This window comes from Lytechinus variegatus, chromosome 13 (genome assembly GCF_018143015.1).
Source record: "Lytechinus variegatus isolate NC3 chromosome 13, Lvar_3.0, whole genome shotgun sequence".
In the NCBI taxonomy this organism is placed as follows: domain Eukaryota; kingdom Metazoa; phylum Echinodermata; class Echinoidea; order Temnopleuroida; family Toxopneustidae; genus Lytechinus; species Lytechinus variegatus.
Window position 1 is genome coordinate 566924 of NC_054752.1, and position 25375 is coordinate 592298.

At 35.7% G+C, this 25375-nt stretch overlaps 1 protein-coding gene across 1 annotated transcript in view; it reads left to right on the forward strand.

Annotated features, from left to right (window-relative positions):
* Positions 1 to 25375, forward strand: part of LOC121426553 (ceramide synthase 5-like) — a 36512-nt gene that overhangs the window by 5078 nt on the left and 6059 nt on the right. The window contains exons 4-6 of the mRNA XM_041622900.1: positions 1568 to 1660; positions 19654 to 19782; positions 21391 to 21497. Of these exons, the coding sequence (XP_041478834.1) occupies positions 1568 to 1660; positions 19654 to 19782; positions 21391 to 21497 (329 nt within the window). The remainder of the gene's footprint in view (positions 1 to 1567; positions 1661 to 19653; positions 19783 to 21390; positions 21498 to 25375) is intronic.

The following is a 25375-nucleotide window of genomic DNA, read 5'->3' on the forward strand; positions in this document are numbered from 1 at the left end:
GTAGATTGCGAGACAAATGAATACCCTCTAGCGACTAGTTCATATAGTTTATATGTTTACAAAACTCTAAATCAATTAGCACCTGAATATCTTAATAATACCATCAAATTATACACACCCTCTCGTAATCTTTGTTCAATCACTGACACATGTAGACTTAGCATTCCCTTGTCAAAACTCCTCTGCAGAAAAACGGTTTGCTGTAGCAGCTGCCAAGACTTGGAATGCTTTCCCTCTTTCAATAAGAAATGCTTCCAGTGTTCTTGGCTTCAAATCATCCGTTCAGACATACCTTTCTCCTCAATAATTGATATTTCCCTTTTTGCCTCACCTGCATAGCAGAGTGAGACTATACACTGTAGACGCCGCTTTTCCGACGGCGGCGTCAACATCAAATCTTAACCTAAGTTTTTGAAGGGTTTTTTTTTTAGGGTCAATGAACTTAGACCATGTTGGGGGAATCAACATCAAAATCTTAACCTGAGGTTAAGTTTTTGAAATGACATCATAACTTAGAAAATATATGGACCTAGTTCATTAAACTTGGACATAAGGTTAATCAAGTATCACCAAACATCCTGCATGAGTTTCATGTCACATGACCAAGGTCAAAGGTCATTTAGGGTCAATGAACTTTGGCCGATTTGGGGTATCTGTTGTATTACCATCATAACTTTGAAAGTTTCTGGATCTGATTCATGAAACTTGGACATGAGTAATCAAGCATCACTGAACATTTTGTGCAAGTTTCAGGTCTCATGATTAAGGTCAAAGGTCATTTAGGGTCAATGAACTTTGGCCGAATTGGAGGTATCTGTTGAATTACCATCATAACTTTGAAAGTTTATTGGTCTAGTTCATTAAACTTGGACATTAGAGTGATCAAGTATCACTGAACATCCTGTGCGTATTTCAGGTCACATGACAAAGGTCAAAGGTTAATGAACTTTGGCCGAATTGGGTGTATCTGTTGAATTACCATCATAACTTTGAAAGTTTATGGATCTGATTCATGAAACTTGGACATAAGAGTAATCAAGTATCACTGAACATCTTGGGCGAGTTTCAGGTCACATGATCAAGGTCAAAGGTCTTTTAAGGTCAATGAACTTTGGTCATGTTGGGGTTTTTTGTTGAGTAACTATCATATCTCTGTGAGTCTATTGGTCTAGTTCATAAAAAGTGGACATAAGAGTAACCATGTATCACTGAACATCTTGTGCGAGTTAGAATAGTTTTCAAAGTCAGCACTCCTGCTATATTGAATTGCGTGATGCAGGTGAGACGGCCAGAGGTACTAGTATTCCACTTGTTTAATATTTTATAGTTTTTCAAAGTCAGCACTGCTGCTACATGTATATTGAATTGCGTAATGCAGGTGAGACTGCCAGAGGCGCTCCACTTGTTGTTTTCAATTGGCAATTCTTTGACACATGCTATTGAAAAAAAAGATATATAATACTGTATATTTAGCTTTTAATATGCAAGTCTTTACCATCTATGATTGTATTAATTTTAGTGTCAACATCTCTTTTTATCAATCTGAATCTCTTATCTCTTTTTACAGACTGTAACATCTGAGATCTATAACTACTACATGGCTGAGATGGCTTTCTACCTATCTCTTATTTTATCACTCTTCACTGATGTCAAGAGAAAGGTGAGTACATTTATCTTAACATGCTCAGAAAGATTATATTAGGTTGGTTAACATACCACTGTTGGTTAAAAGAAAATTGTGTGTAAGTAAAAAAAAAAAATGTTTAAGCCATTAATTGGGAGGTCCAGTATATTAATTAGCCTGATTTTGGAGAGTCTAATACCATTTTCAGAAACTCATGATTTTTTTTGGTCAGCATCATGGCTGCACTGAAATAATCTGCACAACAAGCGTTCAATTACTAGCAGAACCATGCTACTTATTACACTACTTCTATGATGGCGCTGGTCTGGGGCTGATAAGAAATAGCCCGGGCATGGCGTAGGCTATTTTAGCCTACTCCATTCATAAACTCAAAATTTTGAGACTTAGCCTGGGCCTGGTCTGAACCAGAGAGTTACTTAAAGCATTTTATAAGTTTATTCTAACTTGGGGTTTTGGGAATGCTGGAAAGATGGTGTGTACAGGCTCAAGGCTCATTTCTTTTTTAAAAGGAAATCTTGGGTGACACTATCCCAATCATAAAACATGGCATTGATTGAGTTTGATATTAATCAATAAAACTAAAAGAAAATGACACAGTTATGAACTTTTGCTAGAAACAGAATTTGCATTGGATTGGTACGAGTATTTTTAGGTCAGATATTTTGGAATCGCTTATCTTGATGTTGCAAATTTAGTTTCAAAAGTTACGTGAGCCTTAAAAGAAAAAAAAATCACATTTCATGTGACAAGATTTATCATAAATTGTTGGGGGCCTTTCAAGCCCCCCTCCCCTTTGATTTTTTTTTGGTCAAACATGCAGATGATTTTGATAATCACTACAATTTAGAGGTTCATATTCTTCAAAAGAAACAAGATTGTAAGAAATGGTTTTGAGGTAATTACTTTAAAAGGAGCAAAGATCCAGTTCAGGAATTCATCCAATGTGGTTTTTGTCTCACCTGCATAGCAGAGTGAGACTATAGGCGCCGCTTTTCCGACGGCGGCGTCAACACCAAATCTTAAGGTTAAGTTTTTGAATCAATTTCCTGCCCTACCTACATTACTTTAGAGTTACTATTCTCTAGTACAGCGCTTCTCAAACGGTGGGCAGCGGCCCACTGGTGCGCCGCGAGAAGCTCCAGAGGAAGAAATAAAATGGGGGGAAACTAAAGTATGTTTCACAGACCTGGACCTGTCCGACATCCCAAATATGTTATGTTTGATCGGTCTACGTCCGGGTACACTGTACACTGTAGGTGTTTCATAAAGCTGTTCGTAAAGTTACGAACGACTTAACGCAGGACTGGAATCTGTTCTTGGGTCATAACTCAATTACATAGGGATATCAGATAGCACAAGAAAGGATCACCAGTTGTGCGTAAAGTCATTTGTATATTATGAACAGCTTTATGAAACATCCACCGGGTCAAACAAAGCTAAAGCATGTTTTATGCATGTTGCAATATACATACAGATTATGATGGTTTCGATCTAACTTTGATGTGAAACTTATCAATCATGTATGCATATTGTGTAGAATTTAGTTAATTGACGCCCATTTACCGGGCCTTTGCGAATGCAGTAATAGGTCTTGAACTGTTTGTTTCATCAAAATGGACCTTTTTTAAAGGTCATATCCACCCCAGAAAAATGTTGATTTGAAAAAATAGAGAAAAATCTAATTAGCATAGTGCTGAAAATTCGTCTGTAGAATAAGGAAGTTATGAAATTTTAATGTTTCGTTTATTTTCACAAAAAGGTGATATGCACAACTTGGTGACATGCAAATAAAACAGTCGATGATGTCCATCACTCACTATTTCTTTTGTTTTTTTAGTGTTTGAATTGAACAATATTTCATTATTTGGTCAATTCCAGCGTAACGGACATGACGTTCAGACAAATTTTTGTAATTCAAAGGTTTATACAGTAGAAATAGCAGTCTTTTGATAATTGTTACTAAGCTTATCATACACATTTAAGTATCAGTTACATACACATAAACTTTCAAATCGTTTCGTTCAACAGTTGCGGAGAAATTGCACTCTTTGTGAGCGTAACGGACATGACACGAAATGGACGAAGCATTTTTACCTCCTATTGCTTATCAAAATTCCTGTGAATTCTTAGATTGCATGCACCTGACGTTGGTGTTAATTTAACCTTAAGATCATGCTCTATCCATAAAATGGTGTTTAACAACAGTTTTACAGTGCATTCTGTATTCCAAGCTCAAAATGTAGCGTAACGGACATGACACACGAAGCGTAACGGACATGACAGTTTCGTCCACTTTTTGTAAGCGAATATAATTATTTCATTACAAGATATGGTACAAGTCTAATTGTTTACATGTTAAGGCTAGAGGTTAGAGACACATATAACTGGTAATCTGTAATATCTCCTATTATTTTGCAATTTGAGAGGGGGTCTTTTTGTACAATTTTTATAAAACAAAAAAAATATTTAGAAAAATTTATTTTACACCAATTAACAACAGTTAATGAGTATTTTCCAGTTACTACCATCCACCACACCTAATTAAAGGAGAAAAAGTTGATAGAAAAGATTATTTTTTATTCATGCCCTAATATTTGATAATATACTACCGTAACGGACATGACACCCTTACGAAGTGAACTTAAATAGCACTTCTTAGTTTCAAAATGAAAGAAATATGAATAATAAATGTAATTATGTAACAGCAAAGAACCTTTACTAACACTCTAAAGAAAAATATGTAGATATTATTAGCAGGTATCATTAAATTAATAGCTATAGCCTAAGTGATAATTCTATATTGAATACAATGTTTATCATACCACTACGACACACTGAGAAGACCAAATCTCATTTTTTGTGACAAGAAAACAAAATTTACCAGACCTGTATAAATCCAAGAACATATTATGGAGTGTATTGTATGATAAAGAACATGTACTAGTATTAATGTCAGTTTTAAGATTACAAAAAATGGTATTAAAATTTAATAGCAGTACCTGGAAAGCGGTCTTTCATTATCGATTATGTACGAGTTGAAAGGTAATCGGAATGTTTGTAAATAGCTTCTGAGATTTTTTTTCATTCAAAATAACTACAGTATCATCCTGAGTATAATCATCCTTTCATCAAATCTTGAATGTTCTACATGTAAATCTTACAATCTTGCTTGCTGACAAATGTGGCTGTATCTAATTTTGTTGTATTGTCCGCGCTGCTTGTGTACAATTGAAGATACATCATTCAAATCGTGATTATGGCTGACCAAAATACTATGATGACATAATTTATTGATCGCGCCACATTCTTTCCACGGCCCCTTTGCTTTGTGATACTGCAAAGAAGTGCCACTGTAGATTCATGGATTCATAGAGCTACATCATGAAACACAGATATCCGAATACAAACTTGCTTTTAAATGTGAGCCCAATTCCCATGCCATCACTGAAGAAGTACATGTAGAGGTTGGTGAAAGTCAGATACTTTGAAGTAATATCATCAATGATCATGAATTCACAAGTTGGAGTTTTATCGTGCTCCAAACTGTCAGTGCAAGAACCTAAGATAATCAAATGTTTGTTCAAACACGAATGATGCAGATTGTGATCTGAGTATGTTGCCAGATCTAGCTGCATCTTATCCTAGTATTATGTGGCATACCGTTAATTCTCAGAAAAATCTACCAGAACAAGAGCTGAACTTTCTTCATTCACCAAGTTCTAAAAATAGCTTGAATGACATGCAGATTCTAGGAAATATTACATTCAGCTATCCTCAAACAATTGAGACTAACCTCAGTCTGTGACACTGAGCCTAATATTTTGTTTTTGTAAATGCTGCCATTTGCCATATATAAGGCGTCATGTCCGTTACGCGAATTGTCATGTCCGTTACGCCATTTTTATGAAAATGAGAAGTGGTAAGGGAAAATGATTGCTACACATGGTAGGGGGTTTAATTCTAACATAGAATCTGAATCTGCAGTACCTTTAGACAAATTTCCTGTAAGCTGTGAAAACTTTAAGTGAAAAACGTAACGGACATGACACTGATAATGGTAAAGAAATCACACAAATCTGAAGACAGATTTCTGTAAAATTGATGAATGGCGTAAAATTTAACGATTATTTTCTGTTGATTTAAACATTAATCAACTATTCAAAAGTTAAAAGAGACCTCTGGGACCTTGTTTGCTTTTGGTAGAGACAGGAAAGATGAATTGTTTAAAAATAGCCACATTTTTTACATTTTGCAATATACTATTCTATTTTTTTGATGATGGAAAAAACTACAAAATTTTTATTAATATTGCGATTTTTCTATTGGAAATTGAGACTTTATAGATTACTTTTTAAGAAAATTTGACTGCTTGAGTGAAATCTGAAACTTCATTTTTTCTCTAAAGTGAACATTTTCCATGGAATTGCCCATTTATAGCTTTGACGATAAGGACCAACTTGACTGATCCATATAGTATTGAACAATGCTATTTCCAAATGTTCAGGGAGGAATTAATCGTTGTTTCCCTTGGCAATGATGAAAAGATTAGAATATTTCATTTATTAAAATAGAACAGAAATAGTGAGTGGATGGCGTCATCAGTCTCCTCATTAGCATACCGACCAGAATGTGCATATAACTGTTTTGTGAAATGTAGCGAAATTTTAGAATGTCATAACTTTCTTATTTTATATCCGATTTTGATGAAATTTTCAGTGTTATGCTAATTAGATTTTTCTCTATTTATTCAAATCAACATTTTTCTGGGGTGGACTTGACATGTAAAGCGATTTAAAAAGGGCAAGGGAGGAAACAAATTGAAAAATCTCTGAATGTAACTTAAGAAACTAATGTAGTAAGTTAGAGCAATTACGGGATCAGAGTTGGGTTCGAAAGTTTTGCTCCTAAAATTGAAAATCGTTTCGGATATCGGATCGGAAGATATTCAAAAACAAAAAAATGCATTAAAATTTGTATGTGGCCGGCACATGGACAAATGCTGCAAGCCGCACTGATGGCAGAATTTGTTTTGATCTCCGACAAAAGTGGAAGGAGAAGATGATAGTTTGTTTTGATCTCTGACATGATCGGAGGAAGGAAAAGAAGATAATGACGTTCCAGCGCGCGACACTACCGCCGATCAACGATAGGCCTCTTCTCTACAACATCGTGGTGATGGTGGAGTCCGTCGTGAACTTTTAGAGGTCGCATTACTTACCGAAAAGGACGCACTACTATCCGAAGTTGTTTCCGATGATATTCACCTTCTCTACAACGTCGTAGTGATGGCGGAGGTAATCGTAAAACTCTTAAAGGTCGCATGACCTCTAGTAAAAGACACATTATTATCCAAAGTTGTTTACACTGATATTCACCTTCTCTACAACATCGTAGTGATGGCAGAGGTAATCGTAAACTCTTCAAGGTCGCATGACCTCTAGAAAACGACGCACTATTATCCAAAGTTGTTTACGATGACATTCACCTTCTCTATAACATCGTAGTGATGGCGGAGGTAATTGTAAACTCTGAAAGGTCGCATGACCTCCCGTAAAAGACGCATTATTATCCAGAGTTGTTTATGATGATTTTCACCTTCTCTACAACATCGTAGTGATGGCAAAGGTAATCGTAAACTCTTGAAGGTCGCATGACCTCCCGAAAAAGATGCTGAAGGAAAACATGCTATGGCTGTCATTCAAACCCACATACTTCTCAAAAAGACTAGATTTGTGAGAGTTGTAACCATGACGCCCCCACATTATCCACCTGAAATTGTAAAAAGAAAGAATAGTTTTTTGTTAAATTGAAAATTAAGTAGTCCCATGTTTTCATTTTTTTGTATGGTTCTGTTTCTCCCATGAGAAAAAAATCAGGCTAATTATGATACCCCTTCGATATATTTATGAACTTCCATACGAGTTTTGATAAAAAAGTATTGATCCAGATTTTAAATAGAGCCAATATAAATTTTTGGAATATGTTCGCTTTTGCTTGGAATCACCCCTGGTTTCAACTAAAAACTACTGAAAACTACTTTCCACATTACTAGTTTCAACTTAAAACTATTTCCACATTACTAGTTTCAACTGAAAACTACTTTCCACATTACTAGTTTCAACTAAAAACTATTTCCACATTACTAGTTTCAACTGAAAACTACTTTCCACATTACTAGTTTCAACTAAAAACTACTTTCCACATTACTACTTTCAACTAAAAACTATTTCCACATTACTAGTTTCAACTAAAAACTATTTCCACATTACTAGTTTCAACTAAAAACTACTTTCCACATTACTAGTTTCAACTAAAAACTATTTCCGCATTACTAGTTTCAACTAAAAACTATTTCCACATTACAAGTTTCAACTAAAAACTATTTCCACATTACTAGTTTCAACTAAAAACTACTTTCCACATTACTAGTTTCAAATAAAAACTATTTCCACATTACTAGTTTCAACTAAAAACTACTTTCCACATTACTAGTTTCAACTAAAAACTACTTTCCACATTACTAGTTTCAACTAAAAACTATTTCCACATTACGAGTTTCAACTAAAAACTACTTTCCACATTACTAGTTTCAACTAAAAACTACTTTTCACATTACTGGTTTCAGGTTGTAAATGAGAACTGGTCTAAGTTGAAATTTTGTGCATGTTTCAGAGATAGACAGTCCCAAACCATATATTTTGAGAATATGATGGGAATTTATATTATTTAATAGCAATGAAAATATGTTTAGGTCATATTACACACATTGCCAGTAGAGTAAATAATTCATCCAATTTAAAATTCCCATTAGTATTATTAATCAAAAGTTTAATAAATTCATAAGGCCAGTTGCAGACAAAACCTTTCATCTACTTTAATAGGAGCGTGTTAAAACCTGAATAGATGTCACGTGGGAGTGACTTTTTATAAAAATTATTTACCTACTGCTGCTTGACACCAAAAAAGGAATAAGTAAAACTGATAAATACAGTAAAATATTTAATCAAATCTCTTTAATCTTTCTGTTTTTTTCTTTGATTGTTTTACAAAAATTGTACATAAGATATGCATGATTATTGATAACAAAATAAACTTAACAAGGATTGTTGAATCGAGCCCCCATCATCTCATCTGGCCTGACATGCCCCACTCGGCCCTGGTGGCCAGTCCAGTTCTTGGCCTCCGCAGCTTGCGATGTCTCTTCCACTCTGCCTCCGCAGACTGTGTTGCCCCTTGATGAGTAGCCCCCAGATCAGAGAGATGTGGCTTCGAGGGGTTATTGGAAGACATCAAGCCCCAAATGATGACATGACTTTGACAAATCATGTCAGTGGAAAACCGGCGGCAGCTAGGGTCTTTGTCGTCACTGAGGTATTCCCTCAGTGTTAACATCTGTGATCTGTTTGAGCTGGGATGATTCTCCTTGAGTTACTGAGATTAATCTGCTAAAATGCCATACTATTACTCTAAAATTTCTATATGGTCATGTGTCATGAGGTCGCCCTTTTGTGTTACATGGTGATTTTTGCTTTCGCGATGCACTTTCAACTTTAAAAACATTTATCTGGCAAAGTATACACCCTATGATAGCAAAAGTATACATTTTCTGAAAGGAAATTGCACAAGGAATCCAAATCTGCACTCAAAAATAGCATTAGGTGTAAGGCAACAGTTTTACATGGACTTGAATAGGGAAATTCTGATATTTTTTTTAATCTCATGGTTTTTGTCATAAAATTTTGTGTAGTCCCCCTATGACAAAAATAATGCTATATTATGACAGAACACATTCAGACCTTTCTAACCATATATAATTGTGTAGGGTTCATGTTCAATTAGTGATCTGAAAATTGACCCCGACTTTAGCCAAAAAAAATCATGCGTTTCAGGAATCGTATACTATATATCAGGTGTTATAATGCTTGCAATACCAACATTTGTTGGGTTTTCTTTGCCTTGTACATCAGAATTTATAAGTTATTAACATTTTAAAAGGAATTGATGGTACATGTAGGTACATAAACAATTCAAAGGAAAAGTAACAATTGAAATGTAAGTTACACAATTTGCTTACCGAGGCTCTTATTACAATGATCTGCCAAGTGATGATGACATGCAAGAGACAATGTCTATAGGTTCAGGAGTAAAGACTGAAACAAGTTTGCAGATGCTATATGTACAAACATACATATATTTTAATATATGACTACTGCAGCTTCGTGAAAGAAGTTTCTGAAGTGCAATTGCACACATTACATCCACATAGCATGTGTTTGATAGTTTAAAGCCATGGCGGGTTTTGATGAGTTCAAAGCCAAAATATAGTATGCAGTCCTTTGGTATGATAGCATATGAGGTAGGTACATGTCAATTTGACCATTTCACACAGACACTTATTGTTGAATGTCAGTGTGTGTATTTAGTGAAATATGTATGTGTAATAAGACATCAGTGAAGATGTACAAACTTGGTGCTTTTAAGAAAATAATGCTAAACCTTCTAAAATTCGTAACACATTTTCTGGATGTTTGAAGGTCATTGACCTTTGTCAGTTAATAATTTTGATGATTTGCCTTGATACTAAGCAGTATTTTCATCCCCTCAGAATTGTAGGAAGTGTTTTTTTTGTAATTGATGCAAGTTTAGTGCTAAACAATAACTGTCATTCAAATATGTGTCAATCTGGAAGAAATGTCAAAATTAAGACATTGCAAATTTATCAGATTTTTATGTTTCAACCTTATCACACAGGTCTATGACATGGCCAAACCTACTTTTCAATCATTAGACAGTAAAGTAGACTATGTTAGCTTTAATTTGATACCAAGTTTGTAGGTTTAGGCCAAGTTTTGACAAAAATATTGATGTTTTCCCAAAAATTGCACCAAAAATTGCGTTTTCCCATTGACTTTGTACAGGCGGCGCCGCTTCCGGGAGCGCCGCTTCCGGCACCACCCCTCATCACCTCTGGTGTCCTGACTTTTGAGAGCTATAACTCAAGTTCTATAAAGTCTACAGCAATGAAACTTTCCAGGCTATTGCCTTATTAATTCAGCTTTAAAATGATACTAAATTTGTTGGAATAGCCTCTATGGTTTTGAAAATAATTAAGAATTACTATAGCACGAAGCCAAAATGTGTAACAGCACCACCCTTTTTGGGGGGCGAGCTCATGACGCATGACCATATAGTAATTCAAAGATTTTCAATAACAGATGAGTGCATAAAGCAACACATTATTTATAACAGAAGACACTTCCTGTGCACTTTAATACACAGATCTATTCATTCGAGAGAACTGTATAATTATTTAAAACACTTCCACCTGATCTCGTACGGACCAGAAAAGGGGAGGGGGGGGGGGGGTCAAACGTTTCCAACCTTTGCTTTTGAAATATTCAAAACATATGTACGTGCTTTTCTCTAGGCCTACCCTAACCTGGACCAAGTGAATATTTTAAACACATGTTTGAACTGTTATTGAACATATCTATAACTGAATATTTTTAAAAAATAGGGTGTAAAATTAAAAAGTTGTGATATTCATGTAATTAAGTTTCGCTCAAATTCACCAGAGTTATGTGCAAATCCTGGTCAGTATACAATTGAAGGGACTGATGACATCACCCACTCACTATTTCTTTTATACTTTTAATATGAAATATGAAATATTCTAGTTTTTTCATTGTCCTGTGAAAAAAAGTAGTATTTCAATCTGAACATGTGGATGGTATTACATTTGTATTTGATGGTTCAGTCAAGTATTATTGCTAGTATAGAGATATTTGATTGATGAGCACTTTACAAGGATCAGCTGTGGAATATGATTGGAATCAAAATGGGTTATTTGTATGATGGACATGTTCTCTTTTAAAGCTAAATTGAGTTTATTGATGTGATTGATGAGTCTATAATGTCTGGCTAGTGTATGATCAACTCTGTGGGATGTGCACATGGGGGGGGGGCACTTACATTGACGAGTGGATACCATGAGTGGCTAGCATTTTCTCACAGGGCAAAATGTCTCTTACCCTGTACTATAGGTGGGAAATATATCACTGTAGATGAAGTTTGGTCTCACATTATGTAGCAGATGATATAATGTGAATAACCATGATATTCACATTCTTCAACATGATCTGGACCAAGTCACTGAATGGTGTATGATTAATAAAATGCAAATGAACAATAACAATGGTGATGCGCATCCCGGTGTTCCCAATTTAAAAAGGGACCTTTATTAATTGAAATGAATGATGTTTTCTAAGTAATTCATGTACATGTATAATCATATGATAACACTTTGTACTGTAGATGTGAAGTATAATATCCTACTGGGTTTCTGTACACTGGCGTAGTAGATAAGTCTTAGGTCGTGTTTGCTTCCACTTTTCAGGCCAGAATCAGCGTTTTCATACGTGATTACTTCAAAACATGGTTGCCTCCAATAATGTAAACGACATATCAGAACGGCGATCGTAAGCTTACAAAAAGGTCTAGTTCTAAACGTCATTTGACCAAAATCAGGGTTTCTGGGGGAAGTATAAACAGGACCACGATCGTAAATGTGTTTAAATGACATCATTTGGTACATTACATTCCAGTAAGATGAAAATCTGCAGGCAATACAGTTCCATGGGAAGGGATTTTCCTCCACAGAATTACCTCTTAACTCCCAGGTTATATTGCATAAGAGTGATTATTGAATTAAGTTCTTTCACCATCACAATGAATGTTGAGGGATTAAACAAAGCGGAACATGAGTTATGCTGAGGACACATTGCTAAACCAGACACTCCAGTAGCATTTAAATTGATGTCTTATTATTTTCTTATATTTTATTTTGTCCTACATATCCTCACCATGGTAGAAATTTTCTGGCTATGGCAAGAAGCTGCATGCAATTAATAAAAGATCAGAAATTGTTCAAAGATTAAAATTATGGTCGACCATAAACAACACTCTGAAAAGAAAAACTTTCAAAAAATGGCATGCCCAATTTGACCTTGCTGTCCTGCTCAACGAAAATTAAGATGCAAAGCCAGGTCTGCACATCGGGATTTTGCTTCTGACAATTTAAGCATAAACAGCACTCCCCAGAACAACATGTGCGATCAGCGTTCTGAAATGATGTTTGAAAACGCTGATTCTATTAACACACCCTTAATAAGTTTGATTTTAAGTATGGTTAGTACTAATATGGATGTAGTTTAATACACTTCCTTTGCCTGTTTCACTTTTTATTTTCCCTTTATTCTCTCTCTCTCTCACTCCCACTATCTCCTTTTCTCTCTCTTTGTTACTTTCAGTTTTCTCTTCATTACCAGTGTGTAGTGAGTAGGTGACATCATCGGCACCTCATTTGCATACCGACCAATATGTGCATATTTTGTGAAGTTTAGCTATACTTAAGTTGTAAGTTTCTTGCTTTACACCCAATGTTGCTGATATTTTCAACATTCTCCTCAAGTGCATGTAATATTTTTCTCTTTTTCTTATAAAGGCCTTGTCCCACTGATGCATAGAGGTTGTAATGCGTAATAAAATCTTGCCATTCGCTGGAAAACGCTATGCATCCGTTTCAAACCCATTGCATACTTTTTTTGTATGCTCTATCCATCAAGCATCTGTCCAATTTCATCCACGTTAAAAGTTCTGAGTTGCACAAAGCTTTTAGAACGGATGAACTTTAATTCCGCCGTGTACAATATAAATCTGCAATATATACAAGCAACAAATGTCCCATGTCTAGTCAGCTGTATCGTTTCTGCATCTTCTGAGTATCCTTGTAATTTGCATTCACTGCAGTCGAACAAAGAAAACGGAAGAGAGATAAGGTACATGGAACTTGTATACATAGTAGCATGGAAAGAGAAAGGATGTAAAGTGTATGAGTCCTGTACATACAAAGTTTTCAAACTCCCCGTAAGGCCTTTGGAACTATCATCCACTTTCATTTGCTTGGCTTCTGATGAATATCCTCCCAGCTAAACACGACCCACGTCCATTCTTTTCTGTTATGTTTTCACTAATTTTTTCCATTTCTGGAGTGGAAAAAAACGCAAAGAGCCATTCCTGACATTTCAATCGTATTGATCACCAGTCAGACATGGTTTATATTGGGATGAACTCCTCCCTTATTTATATCTGATATAGAGGAAAATATTAGGAACAACATTTTTTGCTTCATAAATGAGGCCCTTCTCATTACGCTTTCTAAAACTAGTTTAGTGGAAACTGATTCAGAAAACCAGTTGGAAGATCACTTTGCTAGCGTTCCTACTTGATCACACGAAAGTGGTTTTCAAAATCACTTCATGTAAAGGGATTTTCTTGCTATGGAAATGCTCTCAATGGGGTGACACGTTTAGCGCAAAATTCGAAATCGCAGCATAGGCATTCTACACCTGTTGTATGTAGTAGCACGCTTCCCGAAGAACGGTTGTTTCCTCACTTGAGCTAAAACCAGTTTGCTGAGGCAAAATAATCTTGACAACTAAATCGCATGGTGGTTTCCCAAACTGGTTTGGAAGATCGCTTCCAAGACCACTACGCATTTAACTAGTTTCCACAAATCTTGTTCCAGTACACTAGATTTAGGAATGTAGTGAGAACGGTGTCTATGGTGATGAAATCGAAAGAGGATATTGATAGGAAGTTTGTTTTAAAAATAAGAATGATGGTAATATAGTCACACTTTTTCAAATTGCATATTGAGAGTAGATTATAATGAAACCCTAAAACAAGTTTGATAGTTTGTATGAAACAGAAACATCAAATAAAAAAAATTCAATAAAAGGGCTTGAAAAAATAGACAAACAATATGAACTAATGAGCATTTTTGTCAAGATCAGAATGCTATTGAATTTCTCCCACAAATAAAACAATCACCCCATTAAACTGCAAATATACCTGAAACATTGTAGATATTTGCTTGTTCTAATGATGGTACTGTAAACTCTTTGTCCATGGAATATTTTTTAACCTCTAGTGATCTCAACATTTTAATAATGATCATAATGAAGAGCTACTGTGAATGCTCAATAGGCATGCTCTTGCCAGTACATGGCCTATAGTTAGCCCATAGTTGGGTACCCACGCACGTGTGCTGCAATTTTTTTATGGGTGTCATTCCCTCATTTTGATAGTGATCTTTGGGCGTGTTTATGCTTACACTTTTCAGGCCAGAATCAGTGTTTCCATACGTGATTAGTCTTAAACATGGTTGCATCCATGCTTACTTTCATTTAAATGACGTTTCAGAACACCGATCGTAAACTCACAAAGAGGTACGTTTCAAAAACGTTTGACCAGAATCAGGTTTCTGGGGAAGTATAAACAAAACACGATTGTGAACATGTTTAAATGAAGTTATTTGGTACACTTTTCCGGTGGGATGATCATCGGCAGGCAAATACAGTCGCATGGTTCTTACAGGGATTTAAGTCCACGGAATTACCTCTTATCTCCCTGGTTCTAATGACCAATACACATTTGCATGTGTGATTATTACGTGGTCTGTCTATGACAGATCACCTCTTAATTTCGTCAGAATTTTCTTTATTTCTTTATTATTTATTTTTCGCACCTATGTTTGTCGCCAACTTTTCTCGGAATTGGCTTAATCAATTTTACTGATTTTTTTGTCATATATAGAGTTTGTCATAGAGACGGCATACTAAGCTTTTCAAGGTCATATGGTCATGATGACGTCATCTACGCGCCATTTTGTAAAATTCTTCATTTGATCATATCTTCATTATCAATTATCAAAAATTAACAATATTTACATGACATTAACTTCACGTCAAAGGTCAACTGTCAATGTCATCAAAGGTCATGTAAAGGTCATGACGCGCGCGTCAAAGGTAAAAAAATTCTCCAAATGGCCTATAAAATTTTTTGGGTACGTTTCAGGTAATTTTAGGCATTTCAAATATTTGCGCGCACGCACATATGCGCGCGCGTTTTCGCGCGTAGCGTCTTAACTCAATGCAGAAATACCGATTTTTTGTCTCACCTGCGAAGCAAAGTGAGACTATAGGCGCCGCTTTTCCGACGGCGACGGCGGCGGCGTCAACATCAAATCTTAACCTGAGGTTAAGTTTTTGAAATGACATCATAACTTAGAAAGTATATGGACCTAGTTAATAAAACTTGGCCATAAGGTTAATCAAGTATTACTGAACATCCTATTAGAGTTTCATGTCACATGACCAAGGTCAAAGGTCATTTAGGGTCAATGAACTTAGACCATGTTGGAGGAATCAACATCGAAATCTTAACCTGAGGTTAAGTTTTTGAAATGTCATCATAACTTAGAAAATATATGGACCTAGTTCATGAAACTTGGACATAAGGTTAATCAAGTATCAATGAACATCCTGCATGAGTTTCACGTCACATGACCAAGGTCAAAGGTCATTTAGGGTCAATGAACTTTGGACGAATTGGGGATATCTGTTGAATTCCCATCATAACTTTGAAAGTTTATGGATCTGATTCATGAAACTTGGACATAATAGTAATCAAGCATCACTGAACATTTTGTGCAAGTTGCAGGTCACATGATCAAGGTCAAAGGTCATTTAGGGTCAATGAACTTTGGCCGAATTGGGGATATCTGTTGAATTCCCATCATAACTTTGAAAGTTTATGGATCTGAATCATGAAACTTGGACATAATAGTAATCAAGCATCACTGAACATTTTGTGCAAGTTTCAGGTCTCATGATTAAGGTCAAAGGTCATTTAGGGTCAATGAACTTTGGCCGAATCGGGGGTATCTGTTGAATTACCATCATAACTTTGAAAGTTTATTGGTCTAGTTCGTTAAACTTGGACATTAGAGTAACCAAGTATCACTGAACATCCTGTGCGTGTTTCAGGTCACATGTCCAAGGTCAAAGGTCAATGAACTTCAGCCGAATTGGGTGTATCTGTTGAATTACCATCATAACTTTGAAAGTTTATGGATCTGATTCATGAAACTTGTACATAAGAGTAATCAAGTATCACTGAACATCCTGTTCCAGTTTCAGGTCACATGATCAAGGTCAAAGGTCATGTAAGGTCAATGAACTTTGGCCATGTTGTGGTTTTTTGTTGAATAACCATCATATCTCTGTAAGTTTATTGGTCTAGTTCATAAAAAGAGGACATAAGAGTAACCATGTATCACTGAACATCTTGTGCGAGTTAGAGTAGTATGCAAAGTCAGCACTGCTGCTATATTGAACCGCGTGATGCAGGTGAGACGGCCAGAGGCATTCCACTTGTTTTAAATCATTGCATTGATAATAAAACTCTGAGCAATTTGATACCTTGATCAACCTTCTACAACCATTAATAACGAAATTAACACCCGTTAAAGTTTGCAGCACGTGTGCGCGCGAGCTCTCACTATAGGCCATATATGGGCAAAAACGTGCCTATTGCAAATTCACTGTAGCTCTTTAAATAGTCCGTTGACCCCCAATTTTTTTTTCATATATCGATAGAGTATGAATTGTAGATTTGATTTCATGTCCCCATTGTCCCTCAATTTGATCTTGACGTCATCAAAATGGCGTCTGAAGTCAAAATATCCGTTTTCCTTGTTATGATAATTATGCAAATTAGGCTCTAACTCTGTGAATATTTGTCAATTTTCGCAAAATTTTCGATATGTTATAGCTTAGGTCTTACTCTTTATTAATTATTGCCTTTATTTTTCATTTTGATAAACGGATCATCCTGAAAAATTGCAAATAATAAAGGCATGTCATTTTTCCTCATTTTGCGTGTAATCTCTATGGGACATGACTTCTTCTCAAAACTAGATTCAACATTCCTCCATTTCGTGAGCCATATCTCCATTTTTTTTGTCAGTTTTCCCTGAGCTTTTAGTATGTTGTAGCTGAGATTCTAAGCTTTCGCAAGTTACCCTCCATCCTGCCCGTATTTCGCTTGCAAAATGGGAATTGTAATTCTCAAATTTGCTTACGTGTAATCTCTATGGGGAATATCGTGGCTCAATGGATAACGCATTTGACTTGCTTTCTCGGGGGCGTAGGTTCGATTCCTGGGGTGAACAAGATTTTTTTTTCTTTTTACCACCTCGTACATGATCCTTTATGATAATTAAAAGGTATAAAAGTTAAAATTTAGCAAGAGAAAAACAGATTAATATTACTTTTTTCATATCACATGTATTGTCATACATCAAAGAGACTCTTTTCACAGTGCTTTATCTCCCGTCTTTCACAAGTATTCCATCCATAATGAACATTCTTTTATCATGAAGATCATATTGATCTGCATGAACATGGTAACAGTGATCATGATGGCGAGAATAAAGACAGACCACCTAATTCGTCCGCATGACGAATTAAAATCTAGTTAATTTAAGTACTATCACTAATACTACTCTTCTAATTTGTCATCATGATGAATGTTGAGGGATTTGAGTTATGATGAGAAGACATTGCTGAGCAAGAAGCCCAAGTAGCATAAACAAATAGATGTCTTTCTTATGCATACCTTAGTATTCTTTATTTTGTCTCACTATTTTCCTCACCATGATAGAATGCTATGGCTATATCAAGTAGCTCCATGCAATTACTTAAATATCGGAAATCATTTGATTTTTAAATAATAGTCGATCATAACAACACTCGGAAAAATAAACTTTCGAAAAAGGGTGCGCCCAATTTGACCTCGCTTTTTTGCTTAACGAAAATTACGATGTGACACCAGCTGGAGATCTTGATTCACCTCTGAAAAGTTAAGCATAAACAGCACTACCAGTATCATGTTTAAGATCAGCGTTCTGAAACGACTTATATCATTAATGCATACACATAGAAAAAACCAGCAATTCTATATGGCATAACAATGTTATACATGAAAAGTATGCCTATACGTGTGCACGCAAATTGTTAAAATGCTTAAAATGACCCGAAACATATCCAAAATTAATCATTGGCAATTTTACACATGCATCATGACCTCTGCATGACCTTTGTGATAAAGTTTATTTGCTGTAAATATAATTGATCGATTGATTGTCAAAGAAATTGACAAGACAGATTTCTCAAACTTGGTGACAAACATTAGCCTTAAAAATAAACAATAAAGAAATAATAATTCTGACAAAATTGATAGGTGATCTGACATAGAACACCCAATGAAATAGCATTCAACACAATTTATTTGGGGGGGCTAACTTTTGAGCCAAATTCATGTACATTGCATTCCAATTCATAATTTGGACCCGCCCTATAACCGGAATTTCCGCTTCTCTTTTTTTATTTTCCAGGGCTCTTTTACCCTTTTTACACAGGCTAAAATTTCCTTAACCCCGTACTATAGGTGGGGCTAAATTGCCATTTAGCCCCACCTATAGTACGGGGTTTAGCTTAGCCCACTTTCTTTTTACACAGCATTTTTGCAAAGTGGGCTAACCCCACCTTTAGTACGGGATTATTTGGCCCTGCAGAAAAGCAGGGTTATCCCAGCAATTGCGGTGCTAAGAGCGATAGTACGGGGTTAAGATCGCTAGTGTAAAACGAAAGTGGGCTAAGCTTTAAACCCCGTACTATAGGTGGGGCTAAATGGCAATTTAGCCCCACCTATAGTACAGGGTTAAGGAAATTTTAGCGTGTGTAAAAAGGTACGAGTAAAGTACTTGTACTCCGAATGATCGACAAAAACCACTAGTCCGGGGTTAGCGAGTTTCGTGTGTGAAAAGCAAGCATTGCTTATCCGGGGTTAGCAATAACAATTTGGCATGTGTGAAAAGGAAAAAATATAGTACGGAGTTAAGAATAGTACGGGGTTAGCGATAGTCCGGGGCTACGAAAATCCTGTGTAAAAAGGGTATTTGTTTTCCTCTAACTGTAGCAGGGAAAAGATTTATTAATATATTTGAAGGGGATGAGAAAGTTGTACTGAATAAACTCAAGCATACAGTGTATCAGAGCTTATATCATGTATTCCTCTTTTGTTCCAATTTTTTTTTTATTCAGGATTTTATTCCACAGTTTATACATCACTTTGCAACAATCTTCTTGCTTGGTTTCTCATGGACATGTAACTTCACCAGGATTGGCTGCATTGTTTTACTCACTCATGATGTGGCAGACATATTCCTTGAGGTAAGGATATTAAATACAAATCATACCAATTTTTGACTGGTTGCCAACACCACAAGACAGAAGAATGATATTATGATTAAGACATGACATTATAGTGATACAGTGAACATGGACTTAAAGCCAAAAATCATCTTTCAATTTCAGAATACCTTAAAGGTAAAAGATAGTAGTTGCACGATTTGTCTTTTTTAAATCAAAGTTATTATGTTAAAATATTTTCATATGTATAGATCTGGTACATTAATGTGAACTTACTTTTGTAAAATCATGAAATCTTAGCTCAAAATCAATCATTCCGATGATCCCTAATACAGAAAAGCATATGTGGGACAGTGTATTAATATTGCTTTTTAAAAACTTATTTACTTCAAAAAATACCAGTCAGACATTTGATGGATTTCCATGCTTATTTTGCTTATTTCTCAGCAATTAACACATTTTCTTGGAGAACTATTTGGCACACGTTTTTTATATTTATATATAAACACTTTGGTGGTAGAAATTTCATTGGGTTCTGTTTGAACTCATCTTGAGATTGATCTTTAAAACCAATTATTTGGTCATATTTAATAATAATGCCTCAAAGAGAACTGGAAATATTCAATTTTCATTATGAGGTGAAACCTTAGACTAGATTTACTTGTACATGTACGTATCCAAGTTTGAAAAGCATACCATTTTCCATGAATTTGCAATTTAGATTTAATCTTTTTTTCACTCTACTACATGTACCTTGGAAAGCAATCCTTTTTGTAATACATTTTAAAAAATAATACATTCAAAAATATTATTAAAAGGTAAGCGGCCACATGCCCCCTTTTTTACCCTCCCCCATTTTCCTTGCATCCCTGCCTGCACTTATACATTACTGTATTGAACATTTAAGTGTGTGATCCTTGTACGAAACCTTATGGAATAACTTACAGATTTGAGTGATCAATATGCATATGAATAGTGATTAATAACAGAGATCTTCTTGTACAGGTGCAGTGCAGTAAAAGTACAGTACTCATTTTATTGGAAGTACACAAATCTGTGCAAAACAATCATGTTGGGGGTGATAATATGTGATATTACAGTAGGTGTATATTAAAGGGAAAGTAGGTACAGGTTATGTTTTGTATACTCCTTGTACATCATATCCCCAAGTAGTACAGTATTAAAGTATATAAAAGATTGCCCTATTAAAGTGTACAATACTAGTAATATCTTCACTAAAAAGTACACAGCAATGAGTATAAATCAAGTAGAATAGTTTAAAATTGTGGTCCAAGTATTTGAATTTTGAGCATTAAAAGCTTGTCACTAATCACCCCCTCCCCTTCCTTCCTGTAGAAAACAATGACAATGATATTGATATGTTTAATGGGAAATATATTCTAATTTTGCATTGTAAGAGGTAAATAAAATATTTCAAATACAGTGAAATACAAATGATACAGTTGATATATGACGTAATGATGCTACATGTATGTGAAACTATGTGTGATTTGAAATGTCTCAGTTTTATGGGGTTTTCTTTCTCCATATTAGTATTAATCATGGATTTAGATATTTTGTTGGGAGGACTTAGCTTTCAAAGGTTTATATATATTTTTTGTCCTACAGCTTGCCAAAATATGTAATTATTTATCATCGCATTCTGCAGCTAATGCGTTATTTGGAGTTTTTAGTCTTGTATTTTTCCTCTCGCGGATTTTATTCCTTCCATTTGGGTAAGTGCATTATTGAATTTGTCTTGGTTTTATGTTTTCTCCCATTTTCTACTCTTGCCTTTCTTTCTTTCTTTCTTTCTTTCTTTCTTTCTTTCTTTCTTTCTTTCTTTCTTTCTTTCTTTCTTTCTTTCTTTCTTTCTTTCTTTCTTTCTTTCTTTCTTTCTTTCTTTCTTTCTTTCTTCCTTCCTTCCTTCCTTCCTTCCTTCCTTCCTTCCTTCCTTCCTTCCTTCCTTCCTTCCTTCCTTCCTTCCTTCCTTCCTTCCTTCCTTCCTTCCTTCCTTCCTTCCTTCCATCCTTCTCTGCTTATCTTTCTGTCAACCTGTCTGTCCATCCTGCTCTTTCTCCTCCCCCTCTTTTAACCCTGTCTTCCCTTCCGTTCCCTCTATTTCTCTCTCATTCTTTCTTCTGTATCTCTCATCTCCTTCCCTGTGTATTCCTGTCTCTCTCTCTCTCCCCCCCTCCCTATTCTTAATGGACAATGTACAGATTGGAAAGATGATGAAATACGCTCAGTATGAGGCTGGAGCTAATTGCTTGTTTGCTGTGTTCACTACTGCATTCTTTCTATCTCGCATAATATTTCTTCCATTTTGGTATGTATGTTTAACACAACCTTAACACTTGTGATGGGCCGACACTAGCACGACTTTCGGTCACGATTTTGTCGTGGCAAGTTGTGTTATTTTGGGACACGAACTTGGAGGCTCCTGCACTTATCACGACTAGTTCAAGCCCGGGGGGGGGCCACTTACATTGACGAGTGGATACCATGCACGACCAAAAAAACACGTAAAAAGGATGTCTTTTTCACGATAGGGCACGTTACGTATGTAACGTGATAAGGGTGTCAAAAACACAAAAATAATGAAAAAAGGGTATCTATTTCGCTAGAAAAATTACGTGTTTAGGGTCGAATTTGCGGGGATGATAAAACAAAATTAAAATGTTTTATAAAGGATGTCCTTTTGCCCCAACACTTCGTGTTTAGAGTCCGATTTGCGTGAGGTAGGTGGGGTAATACTAAACCAAATCAGGTAAAGCCGACGACCGAAGGACCTGTAACAATAAAACATTCCTGTACTTGTTTAGGGGTTCATTTCAGGGAACATTTGCCAAGAGTATCGTTTTGTTTCAAATACTTGTTAAGGGTAGGGTTTCACACGCCAATACTTGTTAAGGGGTGCATTTTCAGAATATGGAAATTACGTGTTTAGGGTGCTTTTCGAGACCCCATGGTCGCGCATGGTATCCACTCGTGAATGGAAGTGGCCCCCTGGAGTTCAAGATCAGTTTATGAATACTTCACGAATGCGTGAACATGTTGTGACCTACTTATGAACTCGACGTGAGCTGTTCGTGAACCGTTTGTGACAGTCATGTTATGGTGCGCACTGGCACGCATCTACCCTCATAGTGTATGATCCTGTTTTTGTCTCACCTGCATAGCAGAGTGAGACTATAGGCGCCGCTTTTCCGACGGCGGCGGCGGCGTCAACATCAAATCTTAACCCGAGGTTAAGTTTTTGAAATGACATCATAACTTAGAAAGTATATAGACCTAGTTCATGAAACTTGGCCGTAACGTTAATCAAGTATTACTGAACATCCTATTAGAGTTTCATGTCACATGACCAAGGTCATTTAGGGTCAATGAACTTAGACCATGTTGGGGAATCAACATCAAAATCTTAACCTGAGGTTAAGTTTTTGAAATGTCATCATAACTTAGAAAATATATGGACCTAGTTCATTAAACTTAGACATAAGGTTAATCAAGTATCACCAAACATCCTGCATGAGTTTCACGTCACATGACCAAGGTCAAAGGTCATTTAGGGTCAATGAACTTTGGCCGATTTGGGGGTATCTGTTGAATTACAATCAAAACTTTAAAAGTTTTTGGATCTGATTCATGAAACTTGGACATAATAGTAATCAAGTATCCCTGAACATCCTGTGCAAGTTTCAGGTCACATGATCAAGGTCAAAGGTCATTTAGGGTCAATGAACTTTGGCCGAATTGGGGGTATTTGTTGAATTACCATCATAACTTTAATAAAAACTTTAAAAGTTTTTTGGTCTAGTTCATAAAACTTGGACATAAGAGTAATCAAGTATCACTGAACATCCTGTGCACATTTTAGGTCACATGACCAAGATCAAAGGTCAATGAACTGTGGCCATAATGGGGGTGTCTGTTGAATTACCATCATAACTTCGCAAGTTTATTGATCGGACTTTTGAAACTTGGACATAAGAGTAATCAAGTATCATTGAATATCCTGTGCAAGTTTCAGGTCACATGATCAAGTTCAAAGGTCATGTGAGGTCAATGAACTTTGGCCACTTTGGGGGTATTTGTTGAATTACCATCCTATCTCTGTAAAGTGTATTGGTCTAGTTCATAAAAGGTGGAAATAAGAGAAACCAAGTATCACTGAACATCTTGTGCGAGTTATAGTAGTTTTCAAAGTCAGCACTGCTGCTATGTTGAATCGCGTGATGCAGGTGAGACGGCCAGAGGCATTCCACTTGTTTAATTTTATCGTGACCAAAATTTTGAACATTATAAAATTCTTGCCTCGTCATGGCATTGGCAGTGTTCCTTGACACGCATTGGCATGACTTGAGTTGTGCCAGTGCGTAAATTGTGCCAATGCGTGCCACAGAACTCAAACACATCAAATAATTTGATCATAAAACGTCATTTTGTGTAACACTAATGCTGACACTTGTCATAAGTTGGGTGCGTATCTTTGTTGATTTTTTAACGAGGGAGATGTTATTAATTTTAGCTCTCATAATTTCACTATTTTAGTTGTATTGATGTAACTCAAAATGACTTCAAATGATTAAATTTAATAACTATTGCCAGCTACTTTTATTGTATTCATTTTTGGGTGAGGGGTGGGGATGGTAAATAGATAACTTCCATGTTAACTCACATTTCCCACCCAGGATAGATCATTTGGTTGTCTATAAAATAAAGCCAAGGAAGGAGGGATCATAGTGTAGTGGTTGATTTGGTATGTCACAATAAGAATAGACCTTGATGAGTCCCCAATCCTTTTCTTTTGGTTATCTTTTATAAAATTCCCCTCCTAATGTAATTTTTTTAATAATGTAGACATTGGTATACACAGTCATGTTGACAATAAAATCATTCAAATGTCACGTACCAGCAAATTCTACATTTTTTTTCATTTGTATTTTCATATCTTTGTGATTCAGTACATGTATGTGATGGAAAGAAGTAAACATTGAATTTATGATCATCATAATGGAGAAATTACTGTATTGTTTATTTTCAAAGTCCAACTTAATCTTGTATAGAGTCAACATGTGGCATTTGCTGACTCCATAATTCCTAGATTATAAAATGTCAAAGAGGGATAGCCATGGATCCTCACACATCTCTAAAGGGAATCATTTTCAAAGAATAAGAGAGGAAATCAAACAATGATGTATCTACTAGACATACATCACTAACAGAATCAATATAAGACATGCAATCAGGCAGTCATGATAAAAAATTCTGTTACCTTATGTGAAAACAGACTTGCAATGTGGGGGTAGTTCATATCCTAAGGGTGGGACCCTCTTAGATTTGTATTTTGTTATTATTAGAATTCTAGTTATACTTATTTTTCATTTGCATAAAAGAAGGAGTTCTATGACATAACAACTCCTACAAGTCTTAAGATGGTTAGGATGTTCATAGTAAATACAGACTCACTTTAGTGAGATGAGATTAATCTTTAGTTTAATAATGATGTGTCATACAATTATAAGTACTACCAGAAGAATTAGCTTGCACTTCTATGTCATTTAAAGCATTATACATGCAAATATTACAATATGTAAGTCATATACTTTTA